The following is a 27978-nucleotide window of genomic DNA, read 5'->3' as shown; positions in this document are numbered from 1 at the left end:
CAAGTTTTAATTGTGCAAAAGCCCTCCTGGCCACTGCAGATAACTGGGCCTCCAGGTTTGGTGCCAAGTCCAGGAGGACTCCCAAACAGCAGACCTGTGTTGAATCCCTATTGCCTGGTCTCCCTTCTGACTGACCAGGAGTACCTCTGTCTTGTATGGATTAAGTTTTTTTTCCCCTCATCCAGTCCATGACTGATGACAGACACGGTCTGGATGAGGATCAGGACAGCTTCCTTGGCTTTAGGTTAAGATCAACTTACTCCATTCTGAGTTGTGACCAGTTGGTAGCATTCTTGGATCATTATTAGTTCTCCCAAAAAGTTTTTTAAAAAAACTGGCACATCATTTGCTGAGATGGAGGACATTTTTCTCCTCTCTTTCTTTTTTTTAAAAAGCTACAGTGCAAACATGCCATTTCACTATTGTATTATAGCACAGCACTATAATGCTTTTAACAAAAAGAATAGATGAGAAGAGAAAGGAAGTTTATTTTTTATTCTGATATGTCTTGGAATTACAAAGAAACCAAGTTAAAAGTGGCAATAAAATGTTGTTACTTTGCTTGGAATTGCCACAAAAGAGTCTGAAATGACAGGAAAGTTGTATGGATATATTTTTGTAAAGCAACAGCCCTGAGAGTTACAGCAATCAATTTCCCAACATCCCAATAGTTTTGCCCAATGGCAGTTAGTGTGGATATGGCAATGCAAAAAAAAAAAAAAAAAAGGTCCTGTTCTTGTTTAAGAAATGATTAATTGCAGCTCATTTCTATGACTTTGCTTTGCTTTGTTAATTTGAGCATCAAATTGCCAGCCAGTTAAATAAATCCCTTGTAAACATGCCAACTTTGTTATCAATCGAGCCAGTTCCAAGACTAGCTGGGCAGAAGGCAAAAAGCTTTGCTGCTGGCTGAAATCCAGAACTGCCAGCTTCTTGAGATTGGATAAAGGTCCTATGATGGTAAGCCACCCATGACTCGTCATGCAGTTGTCTGCCAGGTCCAGATGCTGGAGGTATCTCAGGGATGTCTTTTCAAGAAGTGAACCTAGAGAAATAGCACAGGGGCATATTTTCATATTATATATTGTCATATATTGTCATTACTACTCTATAGAAATGTAGTTAAGCAACTGGAATCCACCAATAAAATTAATTTCTCTACAGGAGATAGCAAAGTGAGGTATGCAGGGTGCATGCAGCCACCACAAGCCCCCACCTCTGATGAATTCAAACAGTAGATTCTCGCTTATCCAACATAAATGGCCAGCAGAATGTTGGCTAAGTGAAAAGTTGAATAATGGGGGATTAAAGAAAAGCCTATTAAACATCTAATCACGTTATGATTTTACATATTAAGCACCAAAACATCATGTTTTACAACAGATCAACAGAAAAAGCAGTTCAATACACAGCAACGTTATGTAGTAATTACTATATTTACGAATTTAACACCAAAACATTGCAATGTATTGAAACACCTGTGGATCTGGGTGGAAGGCAGACTGTGTTGAATGATACAGAATGTTGGATGAGCGAAGGTTGGATAAGTGAGACTCTACTGTAGTTGAAAAAAGTTCCAGTACAAAAACCTTACTTCTTATTTCTGGAAGTCTCCAGGGATAGCTACAGAGCAGAAGTAGATGTCCAGTCAAGTATTGTTGAGATTTTATCTTTTAAAAAATCAATTTGGGGAGCTAGTATAGTTTGAGTTTTGAAAACTGGTCCCTGGAACTATCCTCTCTGCCCTGTCCTAATATGCAAATAGAAAATTAGAGGAAATCCTATCTTGCCAGGTATACAGAACTCTGGTTCATTTTATAGAGATATTTATACACCCAAATATCATCGGTTAGTTGGCTTTGTGGGTCTGAATATTTGCCCTTACCCAGTCTGTTATTTCATTAGCTTCCGTAAATATTGTCTTTATGTGCCTGTAATATTACTGGACTTACCAAGAACTTCAGTCTCAGAGTCTGTGATGGCCCATTTCTTCAGCCCAAGTTTTGTTAGCTGTGGCATGCATTCTAGCTGTTGAAGTTTAGCAAGACAAACATTCCCTTCATCTGTCGAGGGGAACATCAGCACTTTCATCTTTGGCAGAACACTTAACTTGTCAACTGAAAAAGAGTGCCAAAGAATGATAACTAATCACACAAAAAATATCTGAAAGATAATACCTTTCAAATTCAGTTACAGTATAGTTACGGAACTTAATTTTTGCTCAAGAGAAACTATGATTTGGCATTCTTTTAATGTTTCGGGTTAAAGTAAGAAATGTTTTTAAGAAGTGTTTCCAACATTTCACATATTTGGGGAAGGGCTTTTTCTTTGTCCTGCCAGAATCACAGGTACATTAAAGAGGGATATAGGAGAGAACATTCTCAGTTTCTGCTCCCATGTTGCACAACTCACTCCCTCAGAAAGGACAAATGCTCTCCTTTCTGTTCTCTTCCCACTGTAAGTCAAAACATTTGTAAAATTAATGCAGTTTGACACCAGTTTAACTGCCATAGCACAATGAAAGGAATCATGGGAGCTATAATTTTATGAGATATTTAGCTTTCTCTGCCAAAGAGTGCGGGTACCTCACCAAACCTCAAACTGGTATCAAACTTCAGTGTACATGAACCACCAGTAGGAGACCACATAAACTAGAAGGCTCCTAGTTCAGTAGCTACAATCTTCAGCTTAAATTAACCTCTAATAAACAAGCTGTGAAAACCTGTGTCCAGCACTTGCCAAGGGCACTGTGCTGCCTGACAGTGTAGATAGAGGGATCTTCTACACATTCAAAAGTCAATGTACTCAGAACTCCAAACCAGACAAGTTCTTTTGAATACATGAAACAAAAGATCCCATCAACACCCTTTTTTACTCTGGTAGCAGAAGTACAGTTTACAATTGATTAAACAGCTAAAAAATGCTAGTCTTTTATGATATGCAAAATCTGCTATTTAGATCCATTGATCTTGAGGCATTTTAAAGTCAAAGGGAACAGCAGATAGCTATATAAACAAATGATCATAAGGGTTATCGGAGCCCCCGGTGGTGCAATGGGTTAAACCCGACAGGTCGCAGGTTCAAATCCGGGGAGAGCAGGATGAGCTCGCTCTGTCAGCTCCAGCTCTCCATTGCGGGGACATGAGAGAAGCCTCCCACAAGGATGATAAAACATCAAAACATCCAGGCGTCCCCTGGGCAACGCCCTTGCAGACTGCCAATTCTCTCACACCAGGACTTGCAGTTTCTCAAGTCGCTCCTGACATGAAAAAGTTTATCAATATACAATGCTTTATATTGATAAAGCATTTTTCTTTGTTAATATGTGAACATTTTGCCTAGTTTTCTGCACCTGATTTTGCCAGAATAGCCATTGCAATCCAAGAACATCTTGAAGGCTACAAATTCCTCATTCCAGTGAAGAACTGCAAAGTAAACAATGTCATTTGCTGAGTGTAAAAATGTTTGATACTAATAGGTATATCCCTGTAGATCAACTTGAAAATGTTTTCCTCCATAAAGTAACACATTAAAGCATATATACAACACAATTAAGTTAATTTTCCAGAAAAATCAGTAAGAATGTAAACCTCACTAAAGCCATACAAGACATTTCAATTTGGGTCAAATCATTCTCCATCATTTCTCATACAAATTGTCATTTTGAAGAAAATTCTCTTTCTTACCCAATTGACAAAGAGCTTCTTTTCCATCATTTCCCAGAAAATTATCAGATAAATTGAGTACATGAAGTTTATGTAAATTGCAAATATTCTGGACTGTAAAACAAGCAAAAATACCACTTTATTTTTATAACAATAAAAAAGAGTAAGTCACTGAAGGAAGTCTTGATGTTTTCCCCCTTTTTGCAATCTGATAAGGTATCAACAAATTATAGATGCTCTTTTTATTCCACACTAGTTCTCTGTTCATTTGCTGTTATCTGTTAGTAATACTGAAAGTGAGCTTATTCCATGCACTCATCAAACACACAGACTCTTCAAACTTTGGCACTAAAAAAGATAATCAGCTAAATAAAATGTTTCAGTTGTTATTGAGTTTTATATAAGTAGAGTATCTCTTATCTGAAATGTCTTGGATATTTCTAAACTAGTGCACAGAGGAAAGGGAAATAAACAAGATGAACTTGTATTCATAAACAGAAAAGCGAATACAATATAATATGCATCAACGAAACATGATGGTAAATATAGTAAAAGTGGGATATACATTCCAGAGAAACACATCAAACAAATTTGAAAGGCTGTTATATGGAAGATGGAGCAAGCTTGTTTTCTGCTGCTCCAGAGGCAAAAAAAATATGGAGCAATGGATTCAGACTATAGGAAAAGAGATTCCACCTAAACATTAGAAATAACTTTATGATGGGAAGCACTGTTTCACAGTGGAATACACTGCCTCTGGATGTGGTGGAGTCTCCTTCTCTAGGAGTTTTAAAGTGGGTGGGCATCTGTCAAGAGTGATTTGATTGCATATTGCTGCATGTGCTCTCTTCCAGCTCCAGGATTCCTTTATTACATGGATATGTGAAATGGTGGGAATTCAGATGTAGGCCTTGACACAAATCTGCACTTTCTGCCATGATATAGATCCAGATGTCTCTTTCCAGCCTCATGTTTCTCTAGCTTGTGCCTCATTTATTCACTAATTGTGTTATGAATGAGACATGAAACCAGAAAAAGATTGAGGACCTGAGAAACTGAAAAAAATACAGTAACTATACTATATGAGAGATCTCTGGGGAGCCCACCAGCTGCCTGCTTCCACCTTATGAGAAAATGAGCAGGATCAGCACTGCCATTGTCTCAAAGGCAGAATCAGGTAGCTGATGGCAAAATGTTTCATCTTATATAATTCTATCATATCTCCCCATACATGTTTTGTTCCTAAGCTAAGCAACCCAAAACATTGTAATCTCTCCTTCAGCATTGATCATTTTTGGTCCCCTCCCCCCTCCTACTAATCTATGATATAGAATCATAGAGTTGGAAGAGACATCGTGGGCCATCCAGTCCAACCACATGCCAAGAAGCAGGAAAGTAGCATTCAAAGAACCCTCGACATATGGCTATCCAGCCTCTGTTTAAAAGACTCCAAAGAAGGAGTCTCCACCACACTCTGGGGCAGAAAGTTCCACTACTGATCAGCTCTCACAGTTCTTAAATTCAAATGCCATTTAGAGTTGTGGGGGCATTTGCCCAAGACCTCTGGAAGGCGTCAAGTTAGAGAGTGCCATTTTCTTCAAATTTTATTCTTGAATGTGTGGATGTACTTATTCAGAACAATATTTCTTGGCAGCAGATGATTAGAATAAAAAATTAAAAACACATAGTGTAAGTGCTGCAAATACCTAGAATTTCCAGATCATCCCCAGAAAGGCAGGTATTGACAAGATGAATTTCTTCCAAATCTATAAGGCAGGAGAATACTGACTTTGCTATGTGTGTCATTCCATTCCCAATATCCATAAGATGACTCAGCTGCAGGAAGTGCAGTTTTTTCAAATGTTTAATATCTTCACCTACAAAAAAGTAACAAATAATTATGGTTTAAATTATTTTATTACTGTCCAATAAATAACAACAACAGCAACTTTATTTATACCCCACCACCATCTCCCCGAAAGGACTCGGGGCGGCTAACATGGGGCCAAGCCCAGGCAGTTACAATAAATATAAAATATATACAAAACAGCAAGTTAAAATACATACAAAACAGACAATAACATCAAGTAAAAATGCTAATCAACATGGTAATGCAATCAAAAATAATGACAATAGCATAAAAACAAAGTATAAAACAGTACAAAGCAGGTTTAGATGTATGAGGGTCCCCCAAATATTACTTTCTCGAATTTTCTTTGGGGGGGGGGGGGGAGAGATAGAGGATCAACTGAATACCAGTGCAACGACTGATAAAAAGGGAAAAAAAGAAAAAGAAAGGGGAAACATGGCTAGAACAGGTTTTTTTATGATAAACACTGGTGAGTAACAGCAGGATATTTAAAAAAACAAACAAATTACCTAATTTTTTAGCAGTGGCCTCATTCATCTTGATGTTGTCAAAGATAACTTTTTCCACATTGACAAGGAGAGATATTCCGTCAAGAAGTCCTCCTAACAAAGGAGTACAATAGGCTTAAGTGACACATCATAGTCATATATGTACAAGAAAACAATATGGAACCAGTAGGGATATTTATTTATTTATTTATTTATTTATTATTTAGAGCTTTTATAACCCAGTCTTCTCGACCTCCGAGGAGGGACTCAGGCTGGCTAACAACAGAGAATCAATATACAAATAAACGAAAGCATAATAAACTGTATCTCTTCCCCCTCTTATTGCCTAAATATTTCATTTGTATTCAGCTTGTGTATCAGAGAAAAACAAGTTGTATTTCTCTAACAGACCTAGATTCATTGTTCTGCTAGAGATTCATCAGAAGAAAGAAGCAATAGTGAGTGCATCTTCACTGTAATTTGATGTCACTTTAACTGTCATGGTTCAGTATTACAGAATGCTGGGATTTGTAGTTTGGGAAGGCACTGGCAATCAATGGAGTAGAATCAATGGAGTAGTCATTTTACAATATCTTTAGCCTTCTATGCAAAATTGTGTTGGTACCTCACCAAACTGCAACTCTCAGGATCCCACAACATTGAGCCAAGACAGGTAAAGTGATATTCAAGTGGATTAATATTACAATGTAGATGCATCCAGAAAATCAGATTCTGTCACCCCAACACATGAAATTATTTTTTGCTGTTATCGCAGATGGCAAAATTACATCCCTTTCCTGGTCTCATGTGAGTTGGGAGCCTTTTTGATCGACAGCAGTGTGGAAGGGACTTTAAATAATAAATAACCCCAGATTAGCTTGGTTTTTCTTCTAAACTGGAAGAAAAAAGATGGGCTTATCCTGTGTGGACCTATGATGCAGTCCAATTAGTTTACCCATTCAAAGGAAATATTTTTCAGGATGCCTCTATGCTGTCTAGTGGCAATATTTGCAATTGAATTACAAAGTCCATGCAATCTGTCAACATAAGTTGGTCTACATACCATCTATATTTTCATTTTGCAGATCTTTTAGCTTTATAGTTTTCAGTCCCATCATTTTTGCTATCTGATGCTCATCTTCTATTGTAAGGGGTGTGGACTCCACAATAAGATCCTGCAGATTTGTGCAACTGTTGAGAACGTCCTTCAGCTTTCCTGTGAGTCCAGGACTTTTGCTGATATGGAGCCTGAGATCTGAGGCAGAACAGCATATTTTTTCCAGATACTTGACATCACCTCTTTCTAATTTGTTGAAATCTTTGAGTGTCATCACTAAAGAATTGAGCTTTTGGTCCCAGTTAAAGAATAAGGAGACAGCCTTTTCTGGAATGACTGTTTTCCATGGAGATGTTTGAGAACACTCATCTTCTGTATTGACCAGTGAAGAGGTGCCAAAAAAGTCTAATTTGATGAGTTCTAGCCTACTCACACACTGAGAAAAATGTTCAAAAAACCCACAGATATAGGTAGGGATGGTTTGAGTATTGATGTATAGACTTTTACCAATGAAGAATTCCTCGTACTCCTCTTTCTCTGAAGTTTCAGAGGTACTTTCATAAAGGAAGCAAATTGCACACTCCACAAATGAGTTTTCCCAAGTGGCCATTAATCCTTCTTCCTCTTCATCCTTCCATTCATTTGCCATAAGTTGTAGTTCTGATGATAGACCAGTGGGAGAAAGAGGTAACATAAAACGACTGCTCTGTTGATGAATGATTGATAAGTGCCGAATAACCTTGCTAGTAGCTTCAGCAGATGACCCACAGGTGTAGAGGAGTAAACTGTGGTATGTCGTAATAATATCTGAGATGTTGTCAATTTTTTGTAGGTAACTATAACCTGTGACCACCTCTTCGTTCCTCCGAGATGTTAGTAACTTGGCAAGTCTCCTGCCCGCTGTATATTCTTGGAAAGATTTATGAAAAAATCTATATACAGGCTTTATTCTTTGCGCTGTATATTTGTTCATGAGACCTGTAGCTAACAGGACTTGTTCTTTTACGCTGGAGATATCCTCAGGCTGAAAATTAAATTTCTGCTCAAATATTCCATCTAGGGCTAAATCTCCACAATGGATTATGCTTAGACGAAAGTGTTCATCACGCAGCTTTCTAGTCTTGTACCTGTTTTTCCCCACCAGCAAGTCATGTAGTGTAGAGAACAGAGTGGTTTGTGTGTGTGGGTTAAAAGTGGTCTCTCCCATTTGGATAGCACATGCAATGACCACAAATAAGGGGGTCTTCATAAGACTGTCAGTCTGAGAGCCCGGTTTCTGGAATGTGGAATCTGTTTTCTCCAGTTGCGACAAAAGACCCCCAGCTAATTCTTCTGTTCTCAGTACCTTCCTAACCAACTCTTTTGCACTTTCCACAGTCAGATCACCTGTCTCAACAATCAATGACCCAAAAAGCCTCAGACTACTAATTGTCTCAGTTCTTGTAGTCACAATGACTGTGTTTTTGAATTTATGGTTTTCTTTTATCAGTGATTCTATTTCTGGGCAGCTCTGGGACTTGAACTCATCATAGCCATCTAAGAGAAAGAGAACTTTTTCTCTTAGAGAAACTAAAATCTTCATGAAGTCTTTTTTGCATATCCTATAGTCCTTTGTAAGAAGCTGTTCGCACACGGTTTCATACAATCCTTCCTGTGCACCACTCAAGCTAATGAAGAAGACAAGCTTGAATTTTGACAATGAAGGATCATCTCCCTTAGCCCAGAGTAAAGCAATCTTCTTGAGAAGAGTTGTTTTCCCTTTGCCAGCTTCTCCCTCTATGATACAGGGGTTTTTGAGTTCCGCTAAGAGAGTTTTTAAAGATAGCTGTCCAAAGCGAAGGTTATGAATGTCTTTCTTCCAAAGCAAAGTATCTGTGTAAGTACTTGTCAAATCAAAGATTATGTCAATTTCTTCACCGAGTGGATGAAATTTTTCAAATAATGGGAATTTATAAAAATAAATTAAATCCTGAACCAAACAGTCCAAGTCTTCTTCTGTCATTTTTTCAGCAGCACCTAAAACAACAACAACAAAGCAAACACATGGCTGAACGTAATATCATTAAGCCTATGATTTAACAGCTACATTATTTTAGTATACACCTGAAGAAAATGAGCTAGAGAAAAACGAGATCTATACCAATTGTTTCCAGTTGTCTGGGCCCAGTTCAGGGTTTTTAGTTTTGATTGCTAAAGATCTTAAATTAGGCTAAGATAGAGATGCAAGAAAGACTCCTTACCCATAGTTACCTACCTACTTATACATCTTCCGCAGAGAGGCTCTTCCAGTTGGCTCCAGAAAGTCCTCAACTGTGGTACATCAAATGTAGCAAACTTTGGTCTGTATCCATCCAATTTTTGCACTGGCACCAAGCAGAAGTTGGTGTAATCCTTCTCCCTGCTGAAACTGGCACATACTCCTAAAAACAGGGGTCCTCAAACTAAGGACCGAGGGCCGGCTATGGCCCTCTGAGGTCATTTACCCGGCCCTTACTCAGGGTCAACCTAAGCAGGCCCACACTTTCCTACTGAAATACTAATAAGTTTATATTTGTTAAAACTGTTCTTCATTTTAATTGTTGTATTGTTTTAAAGTGTTTTTTGCATTACAAATAAAATACGTGCAGTGCGCAAAGGAATTCATTCATGTTTTTTTGCAAATTATAATCCGGCCCTCCAACAGTTTGAAGGACTGTGACCTGGCTCTCTGTTTAAAATGTTTGAGGACCCCTGCCTAAAAAGAACTCCTTATCTGGAGAATTTGGGTATATTTTCAGTACCAGAGAGGGCTTCAGTGGGGTGTAATCAAAAAAGGTTAGTCCATCCTAGCAAGTTTTCTGCCCAAAGAGGTTTCAGTCCAGAAAGATTTGTGTCGATTGATGTACCACTGTTGAGGACTCTTGGCTCCAGGCAAAGATTTTTTTTAATCACACTGTCTTTTCAAATGCTAGTTTTATGTATTTATGTATTTATTTATTTATTTATGGTATTTGTATACTGCCCTTCTCAACCCCGAAAGGGATTCAGGGCGGTTCAGTGTTGGCAACAAATCAATGCAATCAATTAAAAAACAGTATAAAACATCAAAATTGATCCTCTCCTGATAAAACAAGAAACATTATTAAACACAGCACACATCACACACAGACATAGTTGTTGTCTGTAAACAGTCCTGGGTAATTGCACTTTCAACTTCCACTTCCACTTTCCCTTTAAATATTCCTGATTGTGGGGTTTTGCTTGATTTATTGTGTTTTTCAAAACTGTAAATTTAATTGTTTTGTAGGATTGAAGAGAGGGATAAAAATTCTTATTGAATACAGAAACATCTGTTACCACAACAGATAAAACATCCCTGACTACAAACAGTAAACTGCTCTAGCTGATTACAATCTACACTCACCCTTTTCTCTACAGTTCACTTTACATAGCAAATAAATAAATTCCAATAACGTATATAGTCAGCCTAGATAAACTGGCTAGGGGGTCCAAATCAATAAATGCAATACTGTGTGCATGTATACATGGTACAATTAATCAATATGATATTATATAATACATCACTGAAAAATCAAAATGTCTTTATCAGACTGACTTAAAACTGCAGCTCCCTCTCAGAACCATAGTGACTGCAAAAACTTTGTGTTCACACTACCCTTTTCTGCCTGGTGCACATTAGATTGATCAAGTCAACCACAGAGTATAGTGTCTATATCAAGGTAAATAACATTCTGCTTTGGCAAGACCACACCTGGAATACTGTGTCTGGTTGTGGACACCACATTTCAAGGATATTAACAAGCTGGAACATGTCCAGGGAGGTATGAACAAAACTATCAAATGTTTGGAAGCCACGCCCTATGAAGAGTGGCTTAGGGAACTGGGAATGTTTGCTTGGAGAAAAGTCTGAGGGGGCATGCAATAGCCATATTTCTGTATTTGAAAATATGTCACACAGAAGAGACTTAAAAAGCCAAACCCCCCCCCCACCCCCACCCCCCCCAAAAAAAACCAAACCCAAAAACTGCATTACAACACATGTGCAAAACACATATATATGCAAACACACATATGTACACATATAAACAAATATAGACACATATATAAACACACAAAACACATATACACAGACTGGGACACAGCAACGCGTGGCAGGGAACGGCTAAATATTCTTGCAGTATTAAAGCCATTATGAACTTCCTTTGACCAATTTGGGAAAGGAGAAAGAGATGCATTTGTATTTTTTTCAGACATCAAAATATTTTGGGCTGCTTTTGATATTTACCATTTGTAACTAGTTTGATTCATCTCACAGACATTCAGGGAACTAGATGTATAGAATCTGCTGTGAAAGGAACAAAACAGGCAGTGTCAGCACCTTGAACTAGAAGCAATGCACACTGCAATCCTGTCCATGCTAAATTGGGGGTAGTTAAAAATATGCAGGAATTAATGTCCGTATCTTGGAAAGGAGTCTATCGTCAGATTCCATCTCTGATGTTTTGTGTTAGCTCTGACCAAAGGATTTAAGCCCACTGAATATTGCAGTTCTCTCTTTTCGCTCTTACTCTATATTTACAGAGAAAGGGGGAGAAGATAGCAGAGAAAAACATTCTGTAACCACAGAATCCATTAATATGCAGGAAGCATCTTTTTAAAACATTGGTGGTCATGTTCCTTCTGCTTGAAGAAAATTCCAAATGTCTGTAAATGTAGTGAAGAAGGCACTTCCTTCTCCACCACTTTCTCAAGACAACCCACAAATACTAACAGCTATAACCACAGAAGACATTTCTCTCACATATAGTCAAACATTTCTAGTTACATTTGTTCATATGATACTTACCTGTAGATTCTTAACTGAGCTTTTGTCAGGCTAGAAGCACACCAGAGAACACGCAGTTTTACCACTGTCCCAAAAGAAACGGGTTATGAACAATAAAAAGTTCTTTGTAGTATTCAGCTGTCTTCTCCCAGCTAGTTTCATTTCAACACACATACTTCCGCAATTTGGTGAATGCAAACAGTTGTGCAATATCAATGTGGTATCGGCACAGTTTACAGAGATATGCCAGTGCCATGCAAACAAGGGGCTTTGAGCTTTGTAGGTGCAGCATGTCCAGAAAAACGGCTGAATGATTGATTAATCCATACAAAATATGAATTGATTAACTGAACTCCAGAAACAGTCATGAAAAAAAGAAGACATAGACATATGAATAGATTTACAATTACAAAGAGGAAAATGGCTGTAAATTTCACAAATTATCTACATTTCCAAAGAAAAGTAGCAGAAAACCAACATTTTCCAAAGTTGAAGATTTTTGTTTGTGTAATTCAATTACAAGAAAGTCTCATAGCTATGGAGCAAGCAATGAATCGGTTCTTGCATTCATTGATTCTTGTGCTCACTAATAACTTTTTTCCTACGCACTGGGCAAAAAGTGAGATTGCAGAATGAGTTGCTGTTCTTCTTGATGTTAAATTTTCATTATGTTATAAAGAATATTACATACAGTTGTTGTATAACATAACTAGTTTTACAGAACAAGCAAGACATTCATCGGGTATTGCATAATATTGTCCAGGGGAAAAAAAAATCAGGGTGTATAATGTATGCTAAGTCTTTGGATCACAGGTTCACAATTAACCATCCATAATAATAATCATCATCATCATTATCATCATCATCAACTTTATTTTTACCCTGCCACCATCTCCCCTATGGGGACTCGGAGCAGCTTACATGGGGCCAGGCCCGAACAACTATTACAATAAAGAAAACCAAAACATAACCGAAAACACAAACAATAAACATCATAATTACATAGAACATATGAATACATAACAATATAAGAATTACAATAGACACAGACACAGAGCCAATGGGCGGGCTACATGTAATTATTAAAAACAACTAATTAAAACGAATTAAAAACTCAGACAAGATAAAAGAGAGAAGCAGATAATATGCGGTTATATGCAGTTCTTTGTAATGGGCTTTACAGCAACTCAGTTTGGAGATAGGTAATATTAGGTCTATCAGCAAGTAGCATAAAGACTTAGGCTGAAAGATTTTTACTGTCCTATATCATACCTCAATCAACAGACTTTCAAAATTATGTTGCAATAAAAAAGAGCTGTCATTTCCCCTTTTAGAAAATTGTGATATCTTCCTGTTCTATAGAGGTGTCACCACTTTAGATTTCAATACATTGTTTTAGAGGAAATAGAAGTGCTTATTTTCAGCAGGTTGAAGGAAAACTGTAAGCACATTCTTATATAAGCTCCTTGTCCAACATTCTTGTTTAACTGTTCATTGCAATGGTTATCTAGGTATAAATCTCCAGGTATTAGATCCAATGAATCAATGCTGTTTTACTGGATTGTTTTATCCTTTCTTGGTTTTGCAGCATTGAATTTGACATCTTTCACTGTACTTTTTAAGTTTGTGTGGATCGTTATGGATATACTTCCATAATATTCCAAAAAAAAAAAAATTGATGAAAGGTTATTATGGTAAAGTTTTATGACTACAGGCATTTGCTTTGGGGTGGTAGAAACAGAAGGCCAGCACTAAAACCTGGAATAGTGGTATTCAAGGGCTCTTCCAGTCAAGGCTTAAACCTGCTTTGGAGCAGGTTAAAAAACCCTGCTCTGAAGCAGGTTTAAGTCACCACACTTCCACCCCCCCCCCAAAAAAACCCTGGCCTTTCCCAGGTGGGTGTCCCCATGCCATCCCAAAACTTTCAGGATGGAATAGGGCCACCCAGCCACACCCTCACCCCGAAGCCTTAAAAATAAAGAACAACTTACCAGGCCACCATTAGGCCTCTCCGGAGGCATCCTGGCACATAGAAATGATGTGTCAGGAGGTTGTTCATTTATTCAGTCGCTTCCAACTCTTCGTGACCTCATGGACCAGCCCACGCCAGAGCTCCCTGTTGGCCGTCACTACCCCCAACTCCTTCAAGGTCAAGCCAGTCACTTCAAGGATACCAACCATACATCTTGCCCTTGGTTGGCCCCTCGTCCTTTTTCCTTCCTTTCCCCCCAGCATAATTGTCTTCTCTAAGCTTTCCTGTCTTCTCATGATGTGACCAAAGTACTTCATCTTTGCCTCTAATATCCTTCCCTCCAATGAGAAGCTGGACTCTATTTCCTGAAGTATGGTCTGGTTGAATTTTCCTCCAACACCACAGTTCAAAAACATCTATCTTCAGCCTTCCCTATGGTCCAGCTCTCACATCCGTAGGTGACTATGGGGAATACCATTGCTTTTACTATGCGGATCTTTGTTACCAGTGTGATGTCTCTACTCTTCACTATTTTATCAAGCTTGGTCATTGCTCTCCTCCCAAGAAGTAAGCATCTCCTGAATTCCTGGCTGCAATCTGCATCTGCAGTAATCTTTGCACCTAGAAATACAAAGTCTGTCAAGGCCTCCGCGTTTTATCCCTCTATTTGCCAGTTGTCAATCAGTCTGGTTGCCATCTTCTTGGTTTTTTTTAATGTTTAGCAGCAACCCGGCTTTTACACTTTCTTCTTTCACGTTGATTAGAAGGCTCCTCCGCTACTCCTCGCTTTTGGCCATCAAAGTGGTGTCATCTGCACATCTAAGGTTGTTAATGTTTCTTCCAGCAATTTTAACCCCAGCCTTGCATTCGTCAAGCCCCGCACATCGCATGATGTGTTCTGCATACAAGTTGAATAGGTTGGGGGAGAGTATACAACCCTGCCGTACACTTTTCCCAATTTTGAACCAGTCAGTTCTTACTGTTGCTACTTGGTCCTTATATAGATTTCTCAGGAGAGAGACAAGGTGATTTGGTATGCCCATAACACCAAGAACTTGCTACTGATATATAATGCAGTTTAAAACTCCACCATATGGCCAGTGCAAACTCATATAGATTGACTCATAAGCGTCTACACCAGGCATGGGTAAACTTGGGCCCTCCAGGTGTTTTGGACTTCGACTTCCTCAATTCCTCGTCTGCATTGACTATATAATTTGGTTTGAAACTGCACTACATGGCAGGGAGGGTGGGGCTGGCGAGGCGTAATCATGTGACTTTCGAATCCCTGCCCAGCTTGTAGCCCTGGACAGCTCGCGAGAACCCGCCGGAGGTCCAAAGCATCATGGCTTCAAACTACAAGAAAGGAGATTCCATCTGAACATGAGGAAGAACTTCCTGACTGTGAGAGCTGTTCAGCAGTGGAACTCTCTGCCCCGGAGTGTGGTGGAGGCTCCTTCTTTGGAAGCATTTAAACAGAGGCTGGATGGCCATCTGTCAGGGGTGCTTTGAATGCAATATTCCTGCTTCTTGGCAGGGGATTGGACTGGATGGCCCAACTCTATGATTCTATGGGAGGAACCGTCTTCCTGTGTGTGAGGGCACAAACTAAAACAGTACTAGCAATGGGGGCGGGGTTTATAACTTCCCTTGCTCTCAATCGCCAATCTCTTTCTTCCCGGATCCCATTCCACCAATCAGGACGCACAACGGCTCCCCTAGCCAATGAAATGTTGCGCGGTGGGCGGAGTCGAGGGAGAGCTTGCTAGGCCAGCCAATCAAGGAGGGTTTTAGAGAGGCCCAATAGGAAGGGCGATGTCTCTGTTGTCGCGTTGCCTGTCACCGCGGAAGGAGGAGGCGGAAGCGGCCTGTTCCGCCTCTTCGGGTCGCGCCTGAGGGGCCCTCGGAGGCCTCCCGCGGGAAGGGCCACCATGCAGCCTCCCGTTCCCCAGCAGCAGCAGCCTCCGCTCTACACCCCGGGCAACGGCGACTTCACTTTCGTCTCGTCGGCCGAGGCGGCAGGTAAAGTGAGAGGCGGAGGCGGGTCTGAAACCGAAGGCCTAGGTGCGCCTACACCAGGCATTGGCAAACTTCGGCGGCTGAGGGGCAAAAGGAAAGGGCCTGAGGCTGTTAGGAATGCCGGGAGTTGAAGTCCAAAACACCCGGAGGGCCAAAGTTTGCCTATACCTGGCCTACAACTGCCACGGCTCAATGTTATATCATCCTGGGAGTTGAAGTCCAAAACACCCGGAGGGCCAAAGTTTGCCTATACCTGGCCTACAACTGCCACGGCTCAATGTTATATCATCCTGGGAGAGGCCAGCCCTTTTTGGTATGGAAAGCTGACGACCTTGTAGAACTACAACTCCCGGGATTCCCTCACATTAAGCCAGGGTGATCAGTCAAGCTCTATTACTTTTGTAGTGTAGACGCGCCTCTAGTTGCAGCGGGACATAACCCCCGCCCCCCTCCTCCATCCCAGACTGTGGAAACAGGATCCAGTGTAAACGCCCCGCCTCCAAGACTGTCCTGCGTGGCACCCGCACTTGCCTGTTGACGAGGCGGGTGTTTGGCCCGCAAAGAAACGCTGCTTTTTTAAAAAATCCGAAATGCTTGGAACTAGGAGCACTTTGGGGTATTTTCCCCTGATTTCGGAATAGCTGCCTTCTTAGAATCATAGAGTTGGGCCATCCAGTCCAACCCCCTGCCAAGAAGCAGGAATATTGCATTCAAAGCACCCCTGACAGATGGCCATCTAGCCTCTGTTTAAAAACCTCCAAAGAATGAGCCTCCACCACACTCCGGGGCAGAGAGTTCCACTGCTGAATGGCTCTCACAGTCAGGAAGTTCTTCCTCATGTTCAGATGGAATCTCCTTTCTTGTAGTTTGAAGCCATTGTTCCAGTCCTAGTCTCCAAGGAAGCAGAAAACAGGCTTGCTCCCTCCTCCCTGTGGCTTCATCTCACATATTTATACATGGCTATCATATCTCCTCTCAGCCTTCTCTTCTTCAGGCTAAACATGCCCAGCTCCTTAAGCCGCTCCTCATATAATTACATATATAATACTTATATAATTACAGCAGGAGTTATCATAGGGACCTTCCATACAGCCCTATATCCCAGATTATATTGAGTGTGGACTCAGATAACTCAAAGCAGATATAATGAGTTTTTCTGCCTTGATATTCTGGGATATAGGCCTTGTGGAAGACCCCCTCCACATCTGAATAATATCCCCTTCCACACAGCTGAATAATATGCCACATTTTCTGTTTTGAACTGGAATATATGGCAGTGTTCAAAGGAGAATGTGGCAGAATATATGGCTTTTTTTTGTCATGTCAGGAGCGACTTGAGAAAACTGATGTGATTTTTTGTTTTTAACTGATGTATGCCTTGATATTCTGCGGGCCCTTCCACACAGCCCTATATCCCAGAATATCAAGGCAGAAAATCCCACAATATCTGCTTTGAACTGGGTAATCTGAGTCCACACTGACATATAATCCAGTTAAATGTGGATTTTATACAACTTTGTGGAAGGGGTCCGAGGTGCATATATGTTTGGGATCTAGAGGATGTCATCATTTCTCGACCAATTAATACCATCTTGTCTTGTTTCAACAGCTTGTGAGAGTTCTATGATACATGAAGGGTGGGCAAATGAGTCAACAAAAAGCACGATGGAAGAGAGTGAATATGGCACACCAGCACAAGTGTTTATTAGATGTAGAGTAAACTTTCTAAACCTAGTACTTTGGATTACAGCTCCCATTAGCCAGCATAATACCAACATCTCACTTTGGAAATTTGATTGGGGCATCTAGTTAATGTGACTGAGGTCTGAGGTGGTAAAAGAAGTAATGATTGGGTGAAAATAAGTTGCATGAATCTAGCATTCTTGATAATTTATTAGATGGTGATGGATGACTCCTGTGTTGTCAAGAACTACTCTATTCTAAAATGTCTACAGCAGTGGCTCCCAACTTTTAGTCCTCCACTTGTTTTGGACTTCCAACTCTCAAAAATTCCAGCCAGTTTACGAGCTGTTAGGAATTATGGGAACTGAAGTCCAAAACACCTAGAGGACCCAAGGTTGGGAACCACTGGTATAAACCTTGTGATGCACACCTAAATGATTCCATTTACTATGCTGTTTGTCTCTCCGTTTGAATTTTGGAACTGGAATAGTTATAGTATCTTGCTTCAAAAAGTACTATTTTAGAGCTTAAATTTATTTTGTGCTGCATGGATGTATAGAGTTGATACAGTATGGAGTCTAGACAGTGACAGTATGGTCTCTAGAGAGGACAACCATGTGGCATATCATTAGTATAATGTTCCCATGGCTATTTATAGTGGAAGTGTCAGGCCCAGTCTAGTCTTCCCTAACAGTGACTAAGCCTCTCCCCCACTAATTGACCATGAATGTCATATATGTACTTCTGTAAAATTGAGGCACAACAACTTTGGTTGCCATCCTTGATTTGTAATGGGAGTGATCTGTGTTTGGGTGTAGAACCATCCCTAATAGGTTAGCTTAAAAAAAGGTTTTGTACTGCCTGTCTACATGCTTTAATATATCAGTTTTCCACCAAATTGCAAGTCGTCTTTAATGTCATTGTGAGAGAGACAAATGTTACAATACTTGTATCACCTTCTTTGCAATTTTGATGAAGAGTTGATATACTGCATCTTTGTACAATCTTATATTCCAGAATAGCAGAACAATGTTTTTGCTGGCTTCTCATGAATGTGTCCTTTTCCCATCAAGATCTGAGTGGTTCAATAGCATCTCCAGATGTGAAGCTCAATCTTGGAGGAGGAAGTGGTGAATTTAGTAAAGAATCTACAGCAACTACATTCCTGAGACAGAGAGGATATGGCTGGCTTTTGGAAGTAGAAGATGATGACCCTGAAGATAATAAACCTCTCTTGTAAGCATTAATAGAAATTCTTACTTTCATCCTCTCTTTGTCATTTTCTTTTTTCACAGGAGGATGCTGTATCAGTGATGAACAATCAGAATAAACAATGTTAATAAAAATACAAATTAAACAATGTTCTATTGAATGATATTTGAACATAGGAAGCTGATGGAACTTCTGTGTTCATTTGGAATGGTTTTTTAATATACACCATCTACTTGCACACCTTAAACTCACACACATACATACTACAGAGAGGTTTGAATTAAGGAGAACAATTTTGTTATACCATGTAGAAATATTGAATTCAACTATTATAACTACATTAAAATATAGTAATCTCATACCTTTAATGAAACCAGTATTTAATTGTGATAGATGAATAAGTTGTTTAAAAAAGTTATATAAAATTAGTTTAGAGATGAGTAACCTGTCACACTTCACATATATCTTGGATTACAAAACTCATATCCCCTTTGTCTATGCTGATTAAGACTGACAAGAGCTGGAATTCAACATCTGTTGGGGTGGTAAATAATAGAATGTTTGCTTTTATAATCTGCTTAAAGTGGATATATTTACATTTAGCTTCTTTGAACAGCTTTCTTGAGCAGCTCTGTTCCTCATAGTGCCATGATTGTGGGTTACTTGGTTGTGCCTTGTTTTCCTAGTTTTCCTACTATTCTATTCTAAAAGCTGAGCAAGGATCCAATAGGTTCTTGCCACATTTGACTTGGGGCCAATTTATCTGTCAGCAACCCAGGATAAGATGGGGTTTGCCTTGTTGCTAGTGGTTTTGTGTACATTGAAAAGTGATAGTGCTTGTTTGGCAGCAGTTGAGATTCTCAAGAAACCTTTTGATTTTTTTTTTCTAATATTGTTATTAATTTCAGAATGGCTTTTACTAAACTATAATATAGTACCACATCAATGATCTGGGATTATCTTGAACCAGGTGTTGGGCTAGTGGGCTGCCCTTCTTTCTCCAACTGGCTAAGGAGGAGCACTAAAATGAAAGTTGGATTTCCCTTTGAGAGAATGTATGTTAGTTGTAATATTCAAAGCTGGAATACATCTTGAAAAAGGAATGTTGGTTTTGAACTAACATGAACCATTTTGTGACTCCTGGTTTTAAAATTAGCCTTTTAAAAGAATTTTAGTAACATTTATTTTAAACTAAGATCTCTGATTTGAATCCAGTACTAAATATATATATATATTATTTAAGACTACACTGGTCTCAGCAGAAATATTCCTCCTGATTACATGATTGGCCGGGGGGGGGGGGGGGCACAAATCTGAAGCTTTGCTTAGTATTGTGTAGAGATGGGAAGGCCTGGAAAAAATGGAAAAATGGGGGGGGGGGAATGGAAAAGGAGGAGGGGGACCAGAAAAACTGGGCAAAAATCCTGAAAAAGTGTGTGCGTGGGGGTGGTGGTGGTGGGAAAAACAGTTTTCTCCCCTATTTTTCTGGGTTTTTTTCCAGGCCTTCCTATCTCTAGTCTGTTGGAGGTTTCTCCATAGTGCTAAAATATGATTTAGTGTCAGTGTGAGCCAGGCAATGTAACTTGAAGGCAAATATATATGAAAGTTTTATATATATATATATATATATATATATATATATATATACACACACACATACATACATACACTTTGTTCTTTTTTCTGGTGTTAAAACAATTTTAGGGGCATACTGTAAACAACCTATTTTTGCACCTTAGGGAGGAGTTAGACATTGATCTGAAGGACATATACTACAAAATTCGGTGTGTCTTGATGCCTATGCCTTCCCTTGGATTTAATAGACAAGTAGTAAGAGATAATCCTGACTTTTGGGGTCCTCTAGCAGTTGTCCTGTTCTTCTCAATGATCTCGTTATATGGACAGTTCAAGGTGGGTAAAGAGCTCTATTTTAACAAGATAGCTATGATAAGTGTTGCAGTGATTAGCAGTTGAATAGAGTATTCCTTAATCCTGTACACACCTCCGTATATAAATTGAGGGATGGTGTTACATTGGCATTCTAAAGTGGAGGGACTTGCTTTACTAATGCCCAATTTGGTCCTGCACAATTCTGGGAAATGTAGTTCAAAGAAGTTAAGGACTGCCCTAAACTACAATTCCCAGAATTATGCAGAAGCAAGTTGTGCAATAGCAGAGCTGGCATCTCCAATTTGAAACACTGATGTGATATTGTCCAAAGATAGGGTTTTCCCTCCCTAGTTCCAAGTATAGTTTTTTTCTCTGGATTTTGAAAGCCACACACACAAACTGAATTCTTACATGAATGTGTATTCACATATATTTTATGTTCATGAAGCTGGAAGTTTGCAGGTGCTCAGGAGTTTTCCCCACAGTTGCATGCACATCATGACATGATTGGATTCAGCCTTAACATTTTCCCTAAGAATTGACAGTACATTCACTTTTTTCCATTTGATTTTAAAAGTTATCAGTTTACAGAATTAGCTGAAGTGTATCCCTTTGTCATCATGTCAAAATTAGTGGTTCTTCATAAAAAGGAATTAATAGCAATTATGTTTTTCTAAAATTTACTAAGGTTGTATCGTGGATTATAACTATTTGGATATTTGGATCCTTGACAATCTTCCTACTGGCCAGAGTTCTTGGAGGAGAGGTAGGAATCTTGGGAAAGTGAGCTTCCTTTTTGAAAGCCTAATTTGAATTATCTTAAATTTGTTTCCATCTATGTACATTTTCAGTGTTGCATCTAAAAGTGAAATGTGATCCAAAAGGAGTCTTAAACTGCCTGAAAAATAGTACCTGATCCCTGTTGTTCATTTCATTCAACAATATGGCATCAACAGAAATCATTTTCCTACTAGGGCCAGGAGTTTACAACTGATTTTATACTTACAAAGCAAACGTAGGGGGAGACAGATGAAATTGATGGAGTTAGGAGACAGTGTAAATAAGATGGTGTTGTGATTGTTTAAAAATGGACTTGATGAAGAAAAATATTTTGTTTTGAACATTGCTTTCCTGGGTTTAGTTCTAAGCAGTCATTTGTGTTGGGTTTTTATTGTTGCTTTTGTTAAATAGTATGAGTTATTGAAAATGATGTCTTTAATTTTTCCTCAAATTTTCAGGTAGCTTACGGTCAGGTTCTTGGAGTGATTGGATATTCTTTACTCCCTCTTATTGTAATAGCACCTGTGCTTCTGGTGGTTGGATCATTTGAAGTTGTTTCTACTCTAATAAAAGTAAGTTCTATATTTTTTGTAAGAGGAATATCCTCCATCTTTTAAAATACAAATTGAAATCCCTAGGCCCAGAAGTGTTTGGTGTTTCAGATTTTGGAATACTTGCATATACATATTGGAGGTGGAACCCAACTCCAAACATTACGTTTATGTACGTGTCATATAGACCTTATAGATATAGCCTGATTTTATATACTGTATAATTTTTAAAAATATTTTTTTGTGTGAGACGGTTTGTTTTCATTGAAGTAACAGAAAACAAAGGTGTCATTATTTCAGCCTCTCATGTGGAATGATTTTGGATTTTGGAATTCTTGATAAGAGATGTTAAATCTCTATATGATTTCATTTCTCTGCGATTCAACCATTTTTTCCATTCATACAAATTAATTCCCCCACTTGTAGTTGAAATGGTGGTGGTAGCAGCATTATTATTTGATCTTAGAACATGGTTATTTCATTGAAGGATTTGACTTGATTTCCTACAGTAATCAAGACTGGAAGTGTGCTTCTGTGTTTTTACATGGCATGCATCTGTTGTAGTTTTGTACTTTCATAAATATCAGAATAAAAATAATGCTATCAAGACAGAAAAAAAGGCAAAGACCCAAAGAACTAAGAAGTAATTTCTATTTTCTTTGGAACGGTGTGTCTTGAATGGCGGTTCCCACTTACCATTTTTGAAATTGATTTGATATTTATAGCAGAGTTTTGATATTAAGATTTCGGCATAAAAATTTTGGTATATAGAAAGGAGAAAGGGTTCTGGCTACCCATTCCTTCCATACAGACATTCAACTCCACAATCCCACATTTACAGTGTTCATGAAGATGCTCAGTTTGACTTGAGTTTGAGAAATTTGCTGTCTTAGCATCTTAAAATATTTTTGTGGATGTCTAGAAATAGTGGTATTCACAGAGTATCCTGACTCTTACAATATCTGTTTCAGTGGATTCATACCCCATTCAACATTCATCCACTTTTTAGAAAGGCTGATGGGAGATCACCTGTATAGATTTCATGGATTATTACACAGAATCACAGGTCTGGATCCTAGTGCTTGTGATGCATAAGGCATAAAAATAGCTGTTATTATTGTTGTTTGTCTTCAAGTCATCTTTCACTTATAGCAGCCCTAAGGTGTGGGTTTGTTTTTGCCTTCCTTTGAAGGTGACAGATTGTGGCTTGCCCAATAAATTTCTGTGACTGAGCAGGGATTTGAAATCTGTCCTTCTAGAGCAGGCATGGGCAAACCTTGGCCTTCCAGGTGTTTTGGATATCAACTCCCGCAAATCCTAATAGCCAGATGGTTGTTAGGAATTGTGGATGTTGAAGCCCAAAACACCTGGAGGGCCAATGTTTGCCCATGCGTGTTCTAGAGTCATAATCCAGTGTTCAACCACCACATCATGTTAGTTTTCACAAAAAATAAGATCTGCTTGGTTTAGACATAGCAAGAACCAATATTTGTTGTAACTATAGTAGCCCACACTATAGTTCATCTTCACTTTCACAAAAACACAATCCAGTTTAACTTTAGGATGGGGGCGATCACCTCTCTAGGCCTCCTGAATGTCCCACAAACCCATAACAAATGACTACAAAAACAAATGACTTTGGAGCTGGTTTCTTGGCAGTTTGAGAGGAGCTGAAAATTCTCATGCTGTCACCAGAGTTGCATGGGCTATACGTCTATACTTCCAGGCACAGAACAGATAAATCAGGTTTGGTCTGCTTTCCTGGTTTTGCTTCCCTAATTTCATATGCTAATTCCTATTTCTGTGGTATACAGCAGTGGCCAAGCTCGTTTGTCATTTGTGTCTCTGAAACACTGATTTGCAAATCATCTACAGATTGTGGTTTTGAATCTCACTTTATTGGTCTCAAACAGCAGTTTGTGAATAAACTTGGATTAAAATAAGCCTAGGGATTAGCATCTGAATTGGGCAATTGTACCATAGTCATAACACTTAGTCTCAGAAAATTGAAATTGTCTCTTAGGTACATGGAAAAGCTGACCTTAAAAGTCAAGTCAAGCTTTGTCTGAGGATATAAGACAAGTCTTTATCCTGTTTGTTTTAAATTTAAATTTTATTCTGGGAACAAATTACTTTGAAGAACTGTTTTGTTCCTCATAGTAAAAAGCCAGTTATGATTCCCATTTTGAATATAGGTCACAGATATAGGTATATAGATCCAATCAAAACTGGCATCTGTAAAGTTTGTGGCAGAAAAGTTTAAAATATAATGTTAAAAAAATCCATGTACCTCTTGGCACCATTCAAACCTACAGTTGTTTTAGCTGATGTAGAAAGCTATATGACAGCTGCAACTTTTATGCAATACTTGGTTGTGTGAAAGTGATTTCAACTTTGTTTTCTAATGCAGTTTTTATTGGCTGGAAAATTGGCAGAAGCATTCATATGAGATGATTACGTAATTGGTCTTTCATTTCATTAATCAAAGACAACAAGAAAAAAAAACCTTTTGGTATGTCCAACTTGACAGTTTTGAAAACATTGCTGTTTAGTTCCACTGTCTCGATTTCAAGTAGCTGAACAGAAGTTACAGTCTTACCAATTTGTTCTAGATCTCATTAATGCCTTGTTGGAGTTTGAGGGGGGGCTCTATGTATTAACATTTTTACCCTTTTTTCTTTGTCAGCTTTTTGGAGTCTTTTGGGCTGCGTACAGTGCTGCTTCCTTATTAGTTGGAGAAGAATTTAAAACGAAGAAGCCCCTCTTGATCTACCCCATCTTTCTATTGTACATTTATTTTTTGTCCTTGTATACTGGAGTGTGATCAGCTTTATTGGAATCGGGCAGGAAAAAATGTCTTGCTCACCATGAAGACTGATGAAAAGTCACCTGATGGAAAAAAACAAAGAGACTGTGTCATATCTGACTGGGATGCGTTTGGTGGTAATCTACGTATATCTGTGTATCATATTTAAGCAGTTTTACTTACATTAAAGATTTATAACAGAGTTTAGGTTTAAGATTTGTCAGATTTTTATTGAACAAAGATATGAACATTGTGTATTTATACTTTGAAACTGCAGACCTGCAAGAGTTTGTTACCTGTGCCAAAAGCACTAGGGCTAAATGATAAGATAAGCTGAAGTGGAATTATAGTTACTGGTAATAGTTCAAAAGTCAGTTTCTTGTATTCAACATAGCAGATTCTATAGATGTATTTCTGAATTGGTCCTGATTGTTCAGTCTGGTAATCAAAACATGGCATTTAACGTAGAGCCTTGAACACTCTCAATTTGGCTGCTGAGTTATAAATTCTGAATTTTAAAAATGTTTTATGTTTACATGTAGGTTTATGATATTTAATTGTTAAGGGACTGACAGAGAGTGGAGTAATTGGATGATGTAAATGTCTGAATCAACTGTATAGGTGCTGTAGGAAAACTATCCTACAATGTTGATTTTGAATCTCTTCAAAAGGTAACTTTTTACATTACAGTAATAGTAAAAAGAGAGAAAATATTAAATTAACATCATGATCCAGAACAATGTCTTACAATGGAATAAACATTGCTTCTCCAAAACTACTTGGTTTTATAACACCTTGATTTGCTTTTCTAACCTCTTTTTCTGACAAACCCAGCGCCAGGGTTTATTGCTGAACTTCAGAAATTATCAAAGTAGTTTGTATTAATTCTCTTAGGCCAAACGGAGCATTTATTTTAACATTAAAAGTAATATATTAGAGAGTAGTCAAGTTCAGATATTTAAACAATCTTATTTCAACTGAAGTTATTTAAAGTTATCAGTGTTCAGTCACAATCTTAATTGAGCTGTCTCTTGACTTTACAATTTTCCTGTATTATTGTCCTGTAAGATCAACCCCGTTAGGAAAGTCACTTGAAGGCTTTACATATGCACATTTTATGACTTCATATACTATAGTACTGTTTTCTAAACATCGAGAAACAACCCACATCCCATTAATCATATTTTATGTTAATTGAACAACACATGCATATTATGTGTTACCTATATTTGATAAATTCACGTACCAGAACTTTGGGAATAATTATCTCCAGTTAAAAACAATACCTGTCTGCTGACAGTGTAATCCTTGAGCAACAGTGATCTGAACAGTGCTCTTCCAGCTATAAAATTCTGACTATACTTTGTTATTTAAGATAAAAATTACATACATTTAAGAAGTCTACATAAATGAAGGTACACAACTTTTTATTTAAAATTTATTTTTGCAGCTTTCTTGACTATGAATTGAAATCTTTTCCTGGCTTCAGGGCACCAGTGTGAACATCTGTATGAACTGTGAACAATCAAGACATGCCTATGCTATTGACTAATCATCAAGAACTCACAACTTTAATTGATTTCTTAATATTTTGCCTCAAATGGATGGATTCAGGTGTATATTATTGTGTATTTGGATCAGACTTGCATAGTTTTTGAGATGAAATATCTTTTGCATGTGCCGTGCAAAGAAAACTATCAACAGTTGTTGGATAGTTTCAACAATTTGTTTTATAATATTAATTTGACTTCCTAATATTAGCTCAGGCCTATGTAAATATAGTAAATGTATTTTAGGGGAAACTGAATTATATTTGTTCACAGACCACATCTAACATTTATTTATATTCTAACAAGGAGACAAGACTTAACATTTCATATTTTTCATTTCATTGTTTCTAAGAATGTAAATAAATTTTTAGGATTGTTGAAAAGATTTCTTTTTGTCATATTTGAAACATGCCTTTTCTGTTGAGACACCTTAGTACATTGCTTTAAACTGGTGGTTCCCAACCTGTCATCCATGGACCACCAGTAGTCCGCAAGAATACCGTTACACACACCGCTGCAACAAGAGCAACTGGTCTCGCAAAAACCTCTTATAGTTCCGAGGCTTATTAAATATTGTTTTCTGTGGGTGAGCAGATGGTGACCACTGGATGGCATATGTTCTGTATCAGAAACTAGAGCTGAAGTTTTCTGAATCAGCACCCCAAATAATCAAACCAAATCTAATGTTGACCAAAAACTGATTCGTAACCCTTTTGATACTAATGTTGGAGAGCAGTTTCTGGTCAAAGTGGTCCCTGGTCAAAAAAGAGGTTGGGAACAACTAGCTTGAGCATTGGATTAGACTTCTGGCAGATAAGGATTCAGATCTCAGCTCAGCCTTGGAAACCCACTGGTTGACACACTCTCAGCCTCAGAGCAGGACAAAGGCAAACCTTTTCTACCTATCTTGCCAAGAAAATAAGATATGTCAGAAACAACTTGAAGACAAAGAATGTCAACACTCAATCATTTGTATGTTCCACATTAAGAGTAATTCTGGTATGGCCCTCCTTTCTCTCTTCAAGGAAAGGTATCTAAAATTGTGATGTGGAGCCTTGTTTCTACGTTAAACCCCCTCAGGAGAACTTAAAGGGCCAGGTCCCCCACTCACAATCCCAATTCAAAGACTAGATTAGGATGCAAGGTAAAACACTTGTGCTGAATGAACTAGCCTGAGGCTGACTGAATTGGCTTTAGGTCAGAACAATGCCCAGCTTCAAGACATCAGCTTCAAGAGGGCTGAAGAGCCAAAAGGAGGTGAAGCAAGTTGTATATATGTACCTGCCTTCAAGTTGCCTGTAAATTTATAATGAACCCATGAATTTGCTAGGGATTTCTTAGGCAGGGAATACTCAAGGGGTGACCTAAGTAACCAACAAATAGAAGCCAGTGGAAACTCCTGTCAAAATAAAATTCTGTGTTTCAATCCATCAGCCTGAGCCACAACTCTTTTAAAAAGACCAGGCTTTAAACACAGCATAGCTTCAGCCAGCCTAATGCCAACTCAATTGGCTCCTGCTTCACTTTTGGAGTTAATTTTGCATTGTAACCCAAGTATGTGTAAGTGTGCTATAACCAGTTGGCAACCACTTACATTGTGCAAGTGTGAT

At 38.5% G+C, this 27978-nt stretch overlaps 2 protein-coding genes across 3 annotated transcripts; one reads left to right on the top strand and one right to left on the bottom strand.

Annotated features, from left to right (window-relative positions):
* Window positions 1-321: 321 nt before the first annotated feature.
* On the bottom strand, window positions 322-12243 carry NLRC4 (NLR family CARD domain containing 4). 2 transcript variants are annotated; one of them, XM_060753991.2, is made up of 7 exons: window positions 11927-12243; window positions 7087-9096; window positions 6045-6137; window positions 5372-5542; window positions 3687-3779; window positions 1953-2117; window positions 322-1045 (listed from the first exon to the last, which is right to left on the bottom strand). In XM_060753991.2, the coding sequence occupies exons 2-7, from the start codon at window positions 9080-9082 to the stop codon at window positions 741-743; spliced, it is 2823 nt and encodes a 940-aa protein (XP_060609974.2). In that variant the 5' UTR covers window positions 9083-9096; window positions 11927-12243; the 3' UTR covers window positions 322-740. The 2 variants fall into 2 exon arrangements, with proteins under 2 accessions (XP_060609974.2, XP_067320553.1); XM_067464452.1 differs by lacking the exon at window positions 11927-12243 and adding an exon at window positions 11366-11907.
* A 3447-nt stretch (window positions 12244-15690) lies between these two features.
* On the top strand, window positions 15691-26751 carry YIPF4 (Yip1 domain family member 4). Its single transcript, XM_060753992.2, has 6 exons — window positions 15691-15899; window positions 18653-18815; window positions 20531-20702; window positions 21370-21447; window positions 21920-22033; window positions 24699-26751. Exons 1-6 carry the CDS (start codon window positions 15809-15811, stop codon window positions 24834-24836), a joined length of 756 nt encoding a protein of 251 aa, XP_060609975.2. The 5' UTR covers window positions 15691-15808; the 3' UTR covers window positions 24837-26751.
* Window positions 26752-27978: the final 1227 nt, after the last annotated feature.

Source organism: Anolis sagrei, chromosome 1 (assembly GCF_037176765.1).
Source record: "Anolis sagrei isolate rAnoSag1 chromosome 1, rAnoSag1.mat, whole genome shotgun sequence".
NCBI lineage: Eukaryota > Metazoa > Chordata > Lepidosauria > Squamata > Dactyloidae > Anolis > Anolis sagrei.
Note: the sequence above shows the minus strand (reverse complement) of the source record. Positions and strands in the feature narration are given on the sequence as shown.